The sequence below is a fragment of the Lissotriton vulgaris genome, chromosome 10 (genome assembly GCF_964263255.1).
Source record: "Lissotriton vulgaris chromosome 10, aLisVul1.2, whole genome shotgun sequence".
Taxonomy (NCBI): Eukaryota; Metazoa; Chordata; class Amphibia; order Caudata; family Salamandridae; genus Lissotriton; species Lissotriton vulgaris.
In genome coordinates, this window is record NC_141698.1 from 786,185,224 (window position 1) to 786,199,798 (window position 14,575).

General features: G+C 43.5%; 1 protein-coding gene across 1 annotated transcript in view; it reads left to right on the forward strand.

Moving 5' to 3' along the window:
- Positions 1-14,575, forward strand: part of CREB5 (cAMP responsive element binding protein 5) — a 1,158,307-nt gene that overhangs the window by 287,716 nt on the left and 856,016 nt on the right. Inside the window, exon 2 of the mRNA XM_086941709.1 lies at positions 5,591-5,662. Coding sequence (XP_086797835.1) covers positions 5,609-5,662 — 54 coding nt within the window. The 5' untranslated portion in view covers positions 5,591-5,608. The remainder of the gene's footprint in view (positions 1-5,590; positions 5,663-14,575) is intronic.

Consider the following 14,575-nt stretch of genomic DNA (forward strand, 5'->3'; position numbering starts at 1 on the left):
AGCGACTCTTTGGAATTCACTCCCCCTGAGTCTGCGTTCAGAGACCTGTCTTCTCCGATTCCGCAAACTCCTCAAAACGCCTCTCTTTCCTAACTGATGCCTTTGAGTACGCTTGATTGCTACCTTTCTGTTGTTCTGGAACAAGCGCTGGGATGCTCTAGGGTAACTATGCGCTATACAAAACTCGAAATAAATAATAAATAATAAATAAATAAAGCTGCCAGCTAGGCACCAGCTACATTGAAGTACTAAATATGTATGTTTATCCATAGAGAAGGAAAGTCATTTGCTTCTGGTTGCGTATCCTTATTCACCTCACAAAAAAGTGCAGAAGGTGGCACGGAATTTGGCAGATATAGAGTCGCGAGTGCAGCAGACCGTGGCAGAAGCACCAACGTCTGTGTAAGCCCATGGCAGAGTAAAGCAACATAGTGGTGACCAGTGCAGAAGATGCTACTGCCAATAACACTTAGTGGGTCGGGGGGAATAATAAAAACAAACATAAAAGGACTTACCTGATGCTGCTGCTGGATGCCGCCTCAGTGCTCCTCTGCTCCCGCCGCCTCAATGGTTCACTGCTCCCATCCCCACCCAATCACGACACTGCTCTCACACGAGAGCAGTGTTGTCATTTACCTGCGCAGGCTGAAATGCCGATCAGTTAGGGCCTGGGAACATGTGCTGGTTCTCCACTCGGCTGTGCAACACGGCCTAGAGAAGTAATGCTAAGTGCGCGTGTCTGTTTGGCTGGCCTAAGACGGCCGGCCAAACAGACATGCGCGCTTAAAGTGCACCTACCACTCCTTCTCGCAAGCTGACGACGCTGGCATAGAGAGGATGCCCGCCCCGTACTCGACTTGGCAGACTGGGAAGAATGTTAATAATTAAATTATCATAAAATAGTTTTATTATAATTTTATTTTTAATCTGCTGCCTTTCGGCAGTGGGACGACACTCTTCCGCCATAGCAGAGGAGCTGCACCTGGAGCAGTGGCTCAATGACAAATTATCATTTGCCGGGACAAATGGTCTCGGCAAATGAATCCTCATTATGCAGATTGCAGGTAGTTCAGAACACTTCGGCGCGACTGGTCCTAAAGGCCCCCTCCCGGATTGCCTCTCGTCCTCTCCTCCAACAACTACACTGGCTCCCAGTGCGCGAGCGGGTCAAGTGTAAGGTTTGCTGCACGATCCATAAAGCCTTAAACAATCTCGGCCCACTTATCTTGCAGAGAAACGTATGCCGTATACACCTTCCAGATCCCTCCACTCTGGAACCAAATCCCTTCTTGTGGTCCCCCTGTGTTAGGAGGGCCAGATTTGGAGGAAAGGCTTTCTCCCACCTTGGTCCCCTCTATTGGAAATAGCTTCCCTTGTACCTAAGACAATGCCCAATCCACCTCCAATTCAGAAAACACCTTAAGACCTTCCTCTTCCACCTCAGTTCTTCATCCAGTTCCTCAGCTCCCCTGATGCATGTCTGCAGCGCCGGGATACCCCTTCGGGGGTCGATTCAGGTGCTATATAAAAAAATAAAAAATAAAATGAGAAATGATGACCAGCAGTAGTGTAATGAAAAATGATGTCGCCATTTCAAATTTGGTGGGGTTCAAAAACTTTACTTCCCCCGACTTCCCCCAAGGCATAGAGAGGTGGGAGACCAAAAGCGGGCCCCTGCACACTTGAGGCCCCAGTGCATAGGTATCCGTTAGGCCATAGAGAGGTCCATTTACACTTTAGTTCTCCTGTAAATTCAATATTTTATAGAAAACGTGAGGCCATGGACAATGCATAGGAAGATGGGCAATCTGGATGCGCAGTCAAATCTCTGTAGATTTGCTTTTGTTGGCCAAGCCAATCCCAGGCTTTAAAGTTCAACAGCTCTGAGAGGCTATTGGAAACAATGAGCATTGTACCTTACAAAACTCAGTAACGGATCATAAATTAGTAACTTAATTTTTTTCATTATTAGAATTCTTGTAGTTTTTCTATGCCACCATGTGCCCATTCTGAGAGCTATTGGTGACTTTGGTTGCAAAGTACGAACCTTGCCATCATGTGCTTGAGGCATTGCCTCTGTGTGAACGAGGCCTGGGCATTATTTTCATTATGGGACATTAAAAAATGTAATGTAACATAAAATGTACCAATGCTTTGCCTTTTACCCATGGGAGACATTTTCACTTGAAACAATGCCTTTAGTTACTTTTCCAAGCACTTTTCCCTGCACAGTATGCTTCCGCCTGGCAAAGTTATGCGAGACAGATAATTAGCCTTAATGTTTTATGCACCTTTGCCTAATTTCACCTCATTTTCATGAAATTTCGGGAAGCGGGCTTTTGTATTAATTTTGCACAGGTCTAGCATTACCCATATTCTATGCTAGCAGGGCACTTGTAATAGTGTGCCTACCGGGTGCGAGTCGCCCTCCCCCCCATAAAAGACATGAAGCAGGTTGTTGTCGTTCACCGCGTAGTCTTTTATTAAAACTTCAAGCAGTGCCATTAATCCTTCATTCATCTTGATTAAGGTAAATCTTTAAAATACTTGGTTATCAACACCACAACATTAAAATAATCTCAAAGTTATACATTGCCATTATATTTAGGCCCCGCTTTCCAAGGGGCCTTTTGCTTGTCCTTCGGGCTGTGCCAGCAGGCCACAACCAAGATAGCCTGCTCTCCTTAAGTTGACCGCCCTCCGGTCAACAGAGCCGCAGGTAAATAATCTGCCACTACTTGTGACAACCATACCGGGGTATACCCCCTCCAATGTTTATAAACATACACGGCATCTTGGGTAGGGCAGGAGTGGTCAGGACCACCAGCAGGTCAGTCCCCCCTCTCCCGCCAGCCCAGAGCCCTACAATGACTGCTTGCCCTTTCCATGGGCAGCCAGTCCATACCAAAAAGGAAGTCCACACCCTTTTCTTGCCTGGGACCCCGCCATTCTCTTCCTTGTTGCAGGGATGGGTGGGTGGGTAATTATTTGCTGGTCTACGCCGCTGGAGCTGTTGAGAAAGGACAAAGAGGATTAGTTCAGCCTCCCCCGAGGCTTTTGTACCCTCGGGGGAGGGAGGGTTGACCCTGCCTTCCTGATGACGTTAGGCTCACGTGGTTGTCTCACGTGGTCATGCCTCCCTTCTATCTTGCTGGCTCTTCCCTGTCCTGTTTCTGCCTCGAGGACGTCTCTGCTGGCTCCCGCCCCGGATGCCACTAAGGGCGCCACGCCCCTAGGAGCGGGTGGCGCCGTTCAGTACTGCAAAACTTGACTTTGGTTCTTGTCACACCCACCGTCGTCTTCTTCGTGAGTCACATGTGCAGCTGGCTATCACCTTATCCTCTTCCTACAGATGCTTATAGATCATGCAAGCGCCAATTTCAGGACAGATGGAGGTGGATGTTAGCATGGAAGGAATGAGTGGTAGCTTATTTTATTCCATTTGTTATTAGTTTACAAGGGTATACCATTCGCAATAATACTCAACAGTTCAGTGTGAAATCTCTAGCAGCAGATTTAATAATGCTACCTTCACTTTATAACTTGCATGTAACAAATAGAATAAGTGCCTTATGTACTAAGAATGCGTTCAGTTAAAATATCACATTGGAGTGAGTGGCAATGTGACCTACTTCATGAAGATTAATGGGTCAGTAGACTATAGGGTCTGTGATTGATTTTAAATAGAACAATCATTTTTTTTAAATACAGCCCATTTTCCATTAAGAAAAACCAGATGCATTTAAAAAATGTAATGTTTAGGAACAGTCAGTGCTCCCTTGGATCACTACCTACTCCTACAAATGTTTTTGTCAACATTCACATAGGAGATAGGATCACTTAGGTCGACTTCACATTTCCTAATAAGTTATCACCTCCTTTGTGGTTTTGGTTACCTACAAGTAGGTTTCGAGTGTAATACATAGGATACATACCTTAAGCAATCATAAATTGGAAGGGATGCACTTAGGGCCTGATTCACAGAACTAACAAGACAAAATCCTAAACTTACTACCATTTTGGTATTCACAGAAGGCAATTGCTCATTATGGTATTCACAGAAGGCACTTACTCATTGATGAGTAAGTGCCTTCTGTGAATACCAAAATGAGTAATGTACTCATTTTGAGTAACTTGCTCATTTTGAGTAACTTACTCAATTTGGTATTCACAGAAGGCACTTACTCATTAATGAGTAAGGGCCTTCTGTGAATACCAAAATGAGTAAATGCCTTCTGTGAAAAACAAAATGGTAGTAAGTTTAGGATTTTGTCTTAAGTTAGTTCTGTGTATCGGGCCCTTAGTACGCCCCTTCTGATTTGCAAATCATTATTTGAGTTACCAAATGTAATTTGGCTTTGTGCATACTCAAAACCTATTTTCCAGTAGCAAAGCCTCTGATTTTGTGAATCAGAGTCGTTGCATCTACAAAATAGCTTTGTAAATAAGCTATTTATTTACAAAATAGCTTTGTAAATAAGCCCCATGGGGCCATTAGTAATTGCGAATTTTAAATTGTGATTTGGATATCGCTGTTCCTAAAGTTGAAACATCTGTATGACAGTTTTATTTGTAAAATAGGGATTCTTAGTGGACCCCAAATCGACCTGTTTCATGAATATTCATGAGATCGATCACAATTTGCGACACACTAGGAGTCACAGCCAACTTGTGACACACTAGGAGTCACATCCTAACCCATGTAGGCCATCACGGATATGGTGGCCTGCATGGGTTTACCATGTCTGTGATTGTTTTTTAAACAAGCAATCTTTTTTTTAAATGCTGTATATTTTCCTTAAAAGAAAAGGGGATGAATTTCAAAAAAAGAAAATGAAATGTTTCAGATTGAGTACCTCTACCCATTTGCCAATGGGTTACCACCAATTTTGAATTGGTGGGCAAGTATTACTGTTTTGCAACCGGAATTCGGTCGCAAAACATTCATAACTATCACTGCAATTTGGTATTTGGAAGGTACACTCTGAACAGGCCCCTTCCAAATGCTGAATTGGAATAGGGTCGTAAACACAAACTGTGATTCAGTAATAAGTTACAGAATCACAATTTGCTTTTTGTACATTCAAAAAAGCTGTTTTTTCAAGTCACAAACGGTCTGATTCTGCGAATCAGCCCGTTTGTGACCTCAAAACAGCTTTGCACATCTGGTCCTGAGTTCCAGGGGTTAACAAGGTTTTTAGAAGTTATTATGATGACGAAAAATGTTATTTATATAGCTCTTCCTACCCCTGACGAGAGTTTGATTGTAAGTAAAAAACACCAGCCCGCCATCTTTGACAGTCTTATCTAATGATAACAGGGCAGATGTGTAAATTTTATAAAAAGTGTCGCTGCTATCGACTCTGATGACTTTTGTAGCCCTTTCAAAAACATATTCATAAGGAAGAACAATAGCACTTTGGACTGCAGGGAGCCTGTACATACGATTACGTCTTGCAGAGCTTGTCAATGTGCTATGTATACATTTATTGTGTTTTCTTGGACCATAAAAATAAAATTAAATATTGAAGTTTGCTATTTTTTTTGCCAGTGGAAGTAATGCCTCGACTTCTTTTTTTCAAACATTTAGATTTATGAAGACTCGGCAATGAATTTGGAGGAGGAGAGGCCTTTTGTGTGCAGTGCGCCAGGATGTTCACAGGTAAGAACACAACAAAAGGGCTTCTTGATGCAACGTCTGTCTTGTTGGACATCCTATAAGAGATCACCCTGCATCCCGTAGCTGTTATTTGTATACCTCGTGCTGCAGTTTTAGATCAACGTTACTTAATTGAGGGAGAATGCTAAGGTGTCTAGACACATGCTTTGCAAGTCAGTGTCAAATTACCCAAACTGCTTTGAAAATAAAGCATTGGCATTTTTTACAAGTGTGCGGATCGAATGTTGGTGCAGTCTGACAAATGTGAAACTTGAAACATAGTCCCTGATCAGTAGCAGGTAATGATGACTCCACTGTGAGACTGACAGGTTAAGTAGCACATTTCCTGCAACATATCCACATTGTTTGCAGTCTCTTTGCCACCCATGGCTGTGTGTCAACTCCCGATCCAGAGTGACAGATCTTCCACCGCGCCTGGTTTAGTTACTTTCGGGAAAGATTACCCTAGAAAGTGAGGAGGACTTTCTCGCAAAGGTACGTGTTCAGTTCTTCACATGCAGGGATACTAGGCATGTGGGCGCTGAAAATGTAGCCTGGGATGTTCAATGTCTAATGGTACAGCTGAGTTTTCTGTACCAACTGTCACATCCTATGGAGCATTTAGCCACTTTGCTAGAAAACAGTAGATTGCCCTGGTGGAAAACTCTGATTATGGAGGATTTTCTCCTGCTACCCAGGAAGAGGTCTAATAGGCTTTTCAACTTCCACTTTAAGATACATATTTCCACCGTTATACGTGCTCCGATGTACGACATTATGGCTCATTTTAAGTCTGAACAATGGGCAGCTGGAACGGTGAACTAATAAGCTGACTTGGGAATTAAGATATGTTAGTGAATACTGCTCACAACTGTACAGTGATATTCCTAAATTGAAAGCAGTCCAAACTTCTATTTATGGCCCGATTCCGATGCGGATGGGAATGGGAATGGATCCACGGTAAGATGGCCACACCTTAGTGCTGCTCAGCCTGCCGGGAGCTATCATTTGCCCATTATCCTGCCACATCACCCAATTACATCCCTGTTCTAGGGGACTTTCAGTGAGGAGTGCCATGGGAATCCAATCGTTCCAAAATTCCCGGATACTTCTTCCAGACTCCATGCAGCTTGCTTAATCTCCACAACGGCCCCCCGCGGCGGGATGCCTGGCTTTCACCTTGGGGATGCCCTGTAGGGGCTATCTCACAGGGAAAAGCCAGGACGGGTTCCCAAAGCAAGCGCTTCGAGACCCCTGGGTGATAAGCGCTATATAAATCTAATATACAATACAATACAATACAATGCAGATTGGGGCCTGAGGCTGTGCCTATGAGCGGGTTAGCGCTTGGAGCAGAGACTGCATTTGGAGCATCAAGGGGCCTAGAAGGTGCCGCTTGCTGATATCAGAGCCTTCCTGCTGAGGACTGCCTACCCAAGGGATGTGACCGCCAAAACGTGGGACATGCCTGAAGCTGTGCAGCCGGCTGCGGGGGCCCTGTCTGCCATGCCAGGAACAGCTTGCCATGTGGACCTTGTGGTCTGAGAGAGGCCGAATCGATCCGCTCTGCCCATGCAGGGCAGATTGGACCTTTTGGAGGATTCCTGCCATGCTGGGATGGCTGAGATCCCAGCTCAACTAGGAGTTAGGCAGGGACTCTCCTGGAGGTGGAGCTGAAATATCAAGGGGAAGGCAGGTGTCCTGTAGGACTTGCGTGCACTGTGCCCCATCCTGCCAGGGTTAGCAGACTCTGCCTGGATAGCCGGATTTCCCGCATAGGCATCCAAAGTGATGCCCCTCCCCCAGAGCACCATGTGAGTACATTAGGTAACTGCAGCCTTCAGTAAACCGCCCTGCATTGCATTGTTTCCCGGTGGCTGGGCTGATGCTGCATGGGGGTGCTTGACTTCTTTGGCCCTGAGGGAAAAACCATACAGAGCAGCCCTCTCTTGGTCCCCTGTAATCGCTGACGATACCCACAGAGAGCGTTAGGCTTTTTCCTTGGACAGCCAGGTGAGTCACAGGCCTGACTAAATGCGGCAAATACCAGTAACCATCTGCCCTGCATTGCACTAGGATGAGGACATGGGGAAGGTGGACAGGGGCTAAACTCGCCTAACATTTGACACTAAATGAGCCGCTAAACCCCTGCATGATGACCGGGCGGACCCAAAGCAAGACCCTGTACACTCAAGTGCATCCACACTTGATGCAAAGCTGTAGGCCATGCAGCAGAGCCTGGCATCAATTAATGGTAAAATTGACACACTGGATTAAAGCATTGATCAATCATATGACAATGAAGTTAGATAAACAAAGAGCTTGCATAGCAGCAGCAGAATAAAGCATCCCGCCACAGAGGATGATCTATAAGCAGTCTCTACTAAATGTTTGAATATGGAAAAGGTCCTCACAGGTATTCAAGCCAAGAATGAAGATTTAGAGGCATGCTCTTGCCGCATCAACCTACAAATTACTGGTATCCCTGAATCCAACAACACCAGCAAGTTGTAGACCTATGTAAAAACTATGTTCACCTCTCTCTTTGGCTCCGAAAATCTCTCACATCTTCTCGTGGTGAAGAGGGCTCATCACTCTCTCATGGCTCCAGGGCCGGACTGGCTACCAAGCATTTTGGTGTGCTGCCGAGCTGGGGGCTGATTTTGTTGATGGGGACCTGCGTGTACCTGAAAAATGTTTGTGAAAAAAATGAATATTGCTATGTTTATTTTGAATCACATGCAGGTCTCAATCAACGAAATCAGCCCCCACCACAGTGAAATTAGCCCCCAGCTCGGCAGCACATCAAAACGCCCGGTAGCCAATCCAGCCCTGCATGGCTCTCTCATGGCGTGCCTGACTTCACGGGCCTCTCCACATCCCATCATAACAAAGCTACTAAATTATAAAGATTGGTTTGTGGTCCTCCAGCTGGCTTATATGAAGGGGACATCACTTCTCAGAGAAACAATGTGGCCATCTTTCCTACTTCATGGTGGGAGTGCAATCAGCCCGCAGCAAATTTCTGCCCATCATGAAGCAACTACAAAAAGCGGGAAAAACCTACACCATGTTCTACCAGGTGCAACTCAGTATCCACCACAGCGGACACCAGAAGATATTTTCTACTGCGAAGGCAGCGATGGAACTTCTTAAAATGCTAACATCATGCTGAAGAAACCAATCTGAGTATGCTATGTAGGGCAATGAACATTGAACTCTTGGCTCCTTCTGCACTACGCCCTGCTAGACTGATTGAGAGTCCTGGTGCATGAGTCCTGATCTGGGGCATTGCGCGCCCTGGATCAGTGCAGATGATCTTCCTTGGTTTTGTTTCAACTTCTCACTCAGCTGCTATGATCGGACAACTAGTGTCCTCTGCCAGCCACCTCTGGCTTATTGAGGTTGGGTTGGGTCTCTGGTAGCCCCTCTGCAGGAGCACCTCGCATATTTTTGATGTCTGAGGTAGTGGTGTGTACCGGGACATATGAGTCCATATATACTTTTCTGTTATTCTTTTTGGGTTGTCGGAATGTCCTTGGCAGGATTGGGATGCCGATGTGGGTGGAGGATGGCAAAGGTTTCTGTTGGTTTTGTTGCCATTATAACACTGCTAACTGTTTTGGCAAATCTGTGGACCATGCATCACACTTGCTGCACTACACTTTATTCTCTGCCCTCTGCAACACTATGACAGACTCACCCCAAGTTATGTCTCACTCTTAAAATAGAGTGTGCCAGGTGCTGGCTTACTTAGATCACCACAAAGTCCATGTTGTGATTCTGCAGGAGACGCATTTAACATAACAGGCTGAACACACAATAGGTATCCTGGGAAGCACACAAGATAGCTTCCTCCTACTCCTCATATTTGAGGGGGGTCATGAAAAGGGCTTCCTTCTCTATCACCCACACCTTGATGGATGACCATAGCCAATACACAATAGTACAGGAACACATACCTAAACCATGTCCTCAACCGGTCGCATTGATGGACTGGCATGGTAAACAGTCCACCAAAATACTCCAGGCTGGGATGGAGGAGCAAGAGATCAGAGTGCAAGTGATCGTAATCAACACTCAGCCAAACTACTTCTTTGGAATACATGTTGTTTAAAGGAAGGGGCCTCCATGATAATGGTGTAAATGAAGTACTGGTGCCGCAATAAGGACAACCGGCCTGCCTCAAAAACAAAATGTCACAATAGTGATCAAACAAACGTAATAATAAATAGTGATTACGGCTCTCACCATGCCCCAACGAAGAGGTACTTTACACTGACGTGCTCCTTAAAACACTCATGCTCCTTTTCTGCGGGGAAGTTGTAGCTCGCACTGGTTACCTTGCGGTCCCAGTGTGTAGAGGTACCCAATGATGAAGCATGTCACCCTCGGGTGAGTGAGGGTTTTCATCCAAACACCTGTTGTGCCCCCACTTGCCACAACCTTTTCTTCTTTTTCGTGCACCTTGCTACCCTATACTCTGTGTGAGCTGTATATCCTTGGAAGTAGTGTAGGATAGATTTTTATTTTGTAATTTATACTTCCTGTTTGACCTCTTAGTGTGAGTGTTATGTTATAAGCTTTCAAGGTCACCATCGGGGGATCTGCATCAGCACGCATACTGGCATCCTGAAATCAATCCATACACAACTGCAGAACATAGAGTGCATGCTACAGACCCTAGAGGAAGATTATGAAACGGATCCGCAACCGAATACTCTTGCTGCCATTCATTAGCAGAATACGAACTTTAATGATATTGTGGCAAAGGAGCTGCAATACTTGTCTCGGCGCCACATGGCCATGACATATGGAGAGAGGGGGTGCCCGGGGCGCAATCTGGCTGCCACACTGAAGGCGCCCTGGCATCACGCCCACATCATTAAAAATACCTCTCCTGAGGGGACAGACCACTATAACACCCCTCAAAATCCTGGCAAACTTCTCTTGTTTCTATACAGGCCTCTACAGCATACAAAACAGTGCTTATGCAGGGGACATCACTGACTACCTAGATGATGTCGCATTGGCATTTCTATTTTCTGGCCAATAAGAATAATTTGCTCAACCTATTAAATTAGAGGACATAAAGGATGCTATTCGCACAATCCCCAAAGGTAAGACACCAGAACTTGAAGGCTTGACGAGCGAATTCTGCAATGAATTTGCCAATCTCCTTGTACCGCACATTCATGCACCCTATGAAGAATCATACATGAATCAGAATTTGCTGTTCTTTTTTTTTAATACTTTTTTTTATTGAAGTTCATAAGGTCATAGTCACAGAAGGTACAAAAACAACTGAAAGAGTAAGAGCAAACATAATATCATAAACCACAGACATAGCAAAAACCTACGAAAAGAAAAAAAACAAAATACATTGGTCTATACTCAATCAAAAAAAGATCTCCAAATGTTTTCAAACTTTCTTGTCCCTCCTACTCTTTGTGCATACAAAAGTTCATTCTTCCTAACGTTCTTCATTTTTTGCAGCCATGCCATTAACACAGGAACCTCAGTTGACTGCCATTTCTGAAGTATCAAGGATCTAGCAACAGCCATCATGATATACACCAATTTAACCAGCTGGTCTCCAAATTCAACATCGGCATCATAACCAAACAATATTAATTTAACGTTGTAACAAATACTGATCTTATAGTGCGTTTGAAGAAAAGAAAAAATGTCCTCCCAGAATGATAGAAGATTAGAACAGTACACCATTATGTGGGACCAGTTGGTGGGGGCAAATTGCTGGCATCTAAAGCAGTTGGCAGAAGCAGTCGTATATATCTTAGCTATAGCAGCCGGAGTACGGCATAGCAACCATTTACTAAAGAATAACATTCTCCTCCAATTCGAGCCTCTCAATACACTAAAATTCAGCTTATTTATGGTCTTCCAGGTATTAGGGGACATACAATAGTTTTCCTGATCCTGCCACTTTTTAAATGCTTTAGAGCTCAGATCCAATTCGATACTTTGTGCTAGGCACCATTTCCAATCCCCTGGTTTCCTAGTCAACACTATTGAAAATAGATCATACCATAGCTGAGGGGGCGTACTAATATGCCTAAGATCAATTTGTATCAAAGTTTTATAAATCAAATTATAGGATCCTAATAGCAAAAAATGTCCCTGCGTTAGACGTGACATCTCTCCCTGGTTGAGCCATGATACCTCTTTTAAAAAATCTGATAATGTATTGAAGCCCGCACGGTACCAGTTCAATACAACTTCTGGCTTAATTTTAATCCCTATATAAGCAAAAACATAAAGTAAAGGAGTCAATAAATCAAACTGCTGAAGAAAATATCTTTTGAGCATGGCATCCCGTCTTTTAAAAAAACCAATTCATTATCTTGTATCTGACGAGTTTTGGAGATTTAGGAACTTGAAGAGGAGAAGGGATTTGTGCCTCAGAACAAATTTGGTCAAAAAAGTAATTAATAAATAGTTCCAGACCCTGTATTCCACTTTTAAATCTATTCAAATATTGTGCAAAGTATGCATTGTAGTAGTCTTTGATATTGGGTAACGAAAGACCGCCCTGTTCTGAATCTACATAAAGTGTCCCTATTGCTATACGAGGCGTCTTTTTCCCCCATAAAAAAACAGAAAACAGAGATTCTATTCATGAAAAAAACGTGCCAGGCAACAAACAAGGAATGGTTGAGAATAAAAAATTAAAGAGCGGAAGTACTGACATTTTAATCAGGGCCACACAACCCAAGATTGATAATGGCAACAAATTACATTTCGCAAACATAGAACAAACCCTATGAACCAGAGGATCAACATTGAGTGAATATAACTCTAGAACTGAAACAGAAAAAAGCACCCCTAAGTACCGCTTAGGTCTTGAGTTAATACATATGACTAAGTCTGGGTGTAATTCTGGGTCTGAACCTCCACAAACCAAAATCTCGGTCTTTTTTTTATTAATCCTATACCCACCTAGGGTTTCAAATTCTTCAAAAATTTGTAACATAGGGGTCTGGGATTGAATATCTGGTTTAATCAATAACATGACATCGTCGGCGTAAAGTTTGATTTTGGCAATAGAACTGATCGGGGGCAACATTCACCGCATTACGGATTGCAACAGCAAGTGGCTCAATAAAAAAAGCAAAAAGAAAAGGTGAAAGAGGGCAGCCTTGCCTGGTGCCACATTTGACTGCAACTGAACCCACCGAAACAGAGTTAATGATTATATTGGCTTTAGCACCAGAATATAAATTTCGGATTAAACTAATGATTTGTGAGGGAATTCCAAAGTGCTCTAAAATAGTGAAAAGGGTTGTCCAAACTACAAAATCAAAAGCTTTTTCTGCATCTAAAAAGAAAACTAATGCCGGAATGCTCTTTGTCTGAAAAAAATCTAAAGCCTCCACTAAAAAATGTGTGTTAGTACCTAATTGACGACCAGCAATAAAACCATTCTGATCGGGATGAATAAGACCTGCCGCAATAGTGTTGAAACGAATTGATAATAATTTGGTAGTGATTTTATAATCCGTGTTCAGAAGTGTGATAGGTCTGTATGAGTTAGGGTCTTTCGAATTTTTACCCTTCTTCAGAAAGCTCACAACAGTGCCTTCATGGAAAGAGTCTGGAGCTTGCCCCCCTGCCATCATAGAGTTCAATAATTGTAGCAACAAATCAGAAAAAGCAGAAAAAAACCTTAAAGAATTCAGCAGGAAACCCATCCGGGCCACATGCTTTACCGATCGGTAACTCCTTGACCACCAATTCTAATTCTGCTTTAGAAAGTACACTTGTCATAATATTTTGATCTACGTGTGGAAGTTGGGGCATCTCGTACCTTTCCAAGAAATTAGAGAGCTTTAGGGAATCTATATCTTGCTGTTGACTATAAATCTGTTGGTAATGCGTAAACATAATCGAGCCTATTGCTGCCGACTGTGATACCTCCCTATGTGTATTAGAACATTTTAAAGACCGGATCTGATTTGCAGCGGCTTGCTCTTTCACCTGCCAGGCTAAAAGTTTACCAGTAAAGTTGCTTTCCTCGTAGATTTTTTGTGAATGTCTACGAAAGGCTTCTTCGCTTTGTATAAAGTAATTTGAACTAAGTTCACGTTTTGCTTCATTTAATTGACTTTGGACCTGATTTGACGGATTAGATGGACGTTGCTGAGTTAGAGTCTGAATTTTCTGTTGCAGTAAGTTTCTAGATTCCCTAATAACGGACCACTCAGCTGCGTCCTTGCTAATCACAATCCCACGAATGAATGCTTATAATATGCAGCGGGCCGTGCCAGAATTACGAGCAATAAAAGAATTTATCTCTGATTTAAGTAAGGTAACCCAATCCGTGTCCAAGAGGTGGGCCTTACTGAATACCCATCTCTTAGGGACTCTAGTATCTTCACCTAACGCAAACACACTAACTAGCAACGCATGATCGGAAAAAACATTATAGCAAATTTTCTGAAAGGAAAATGCTAGTTGCCTGGAGGCCAGAAAAAAATCAATGCGAGAGGATGATTTGAACCTGCCCGACCAACAGGTAAAATCTTTTTTGGGGGGATTTTGTAGTCGCCATGGGTCGCATAAATCCAGAGTGGTCATGTTGTTAATGATGGACCTGTATGATTTGGGTTTGAGCTGTTTTCTGGAGACCCTGGTGGAGTCTAACATTGTATCCATAAGAATATTAAAATCCCCCCCCTATAATGATATCCCCTCTCACCATAAATAATGATTGATACAAATCTTCATAATCCTGAGGATTATCATCCACTGGGGCATAGAAACAAACAAACGTAATTGGTCTCTGTCTATTCTTGACTAAGCAAGTCACCCAACACCATCGACCTACCCCGCCCCCATCTGACTGAATCATTTCTGCATCCAAATTCCGATTAAGAAAGAGAGCGACTCCTTTCT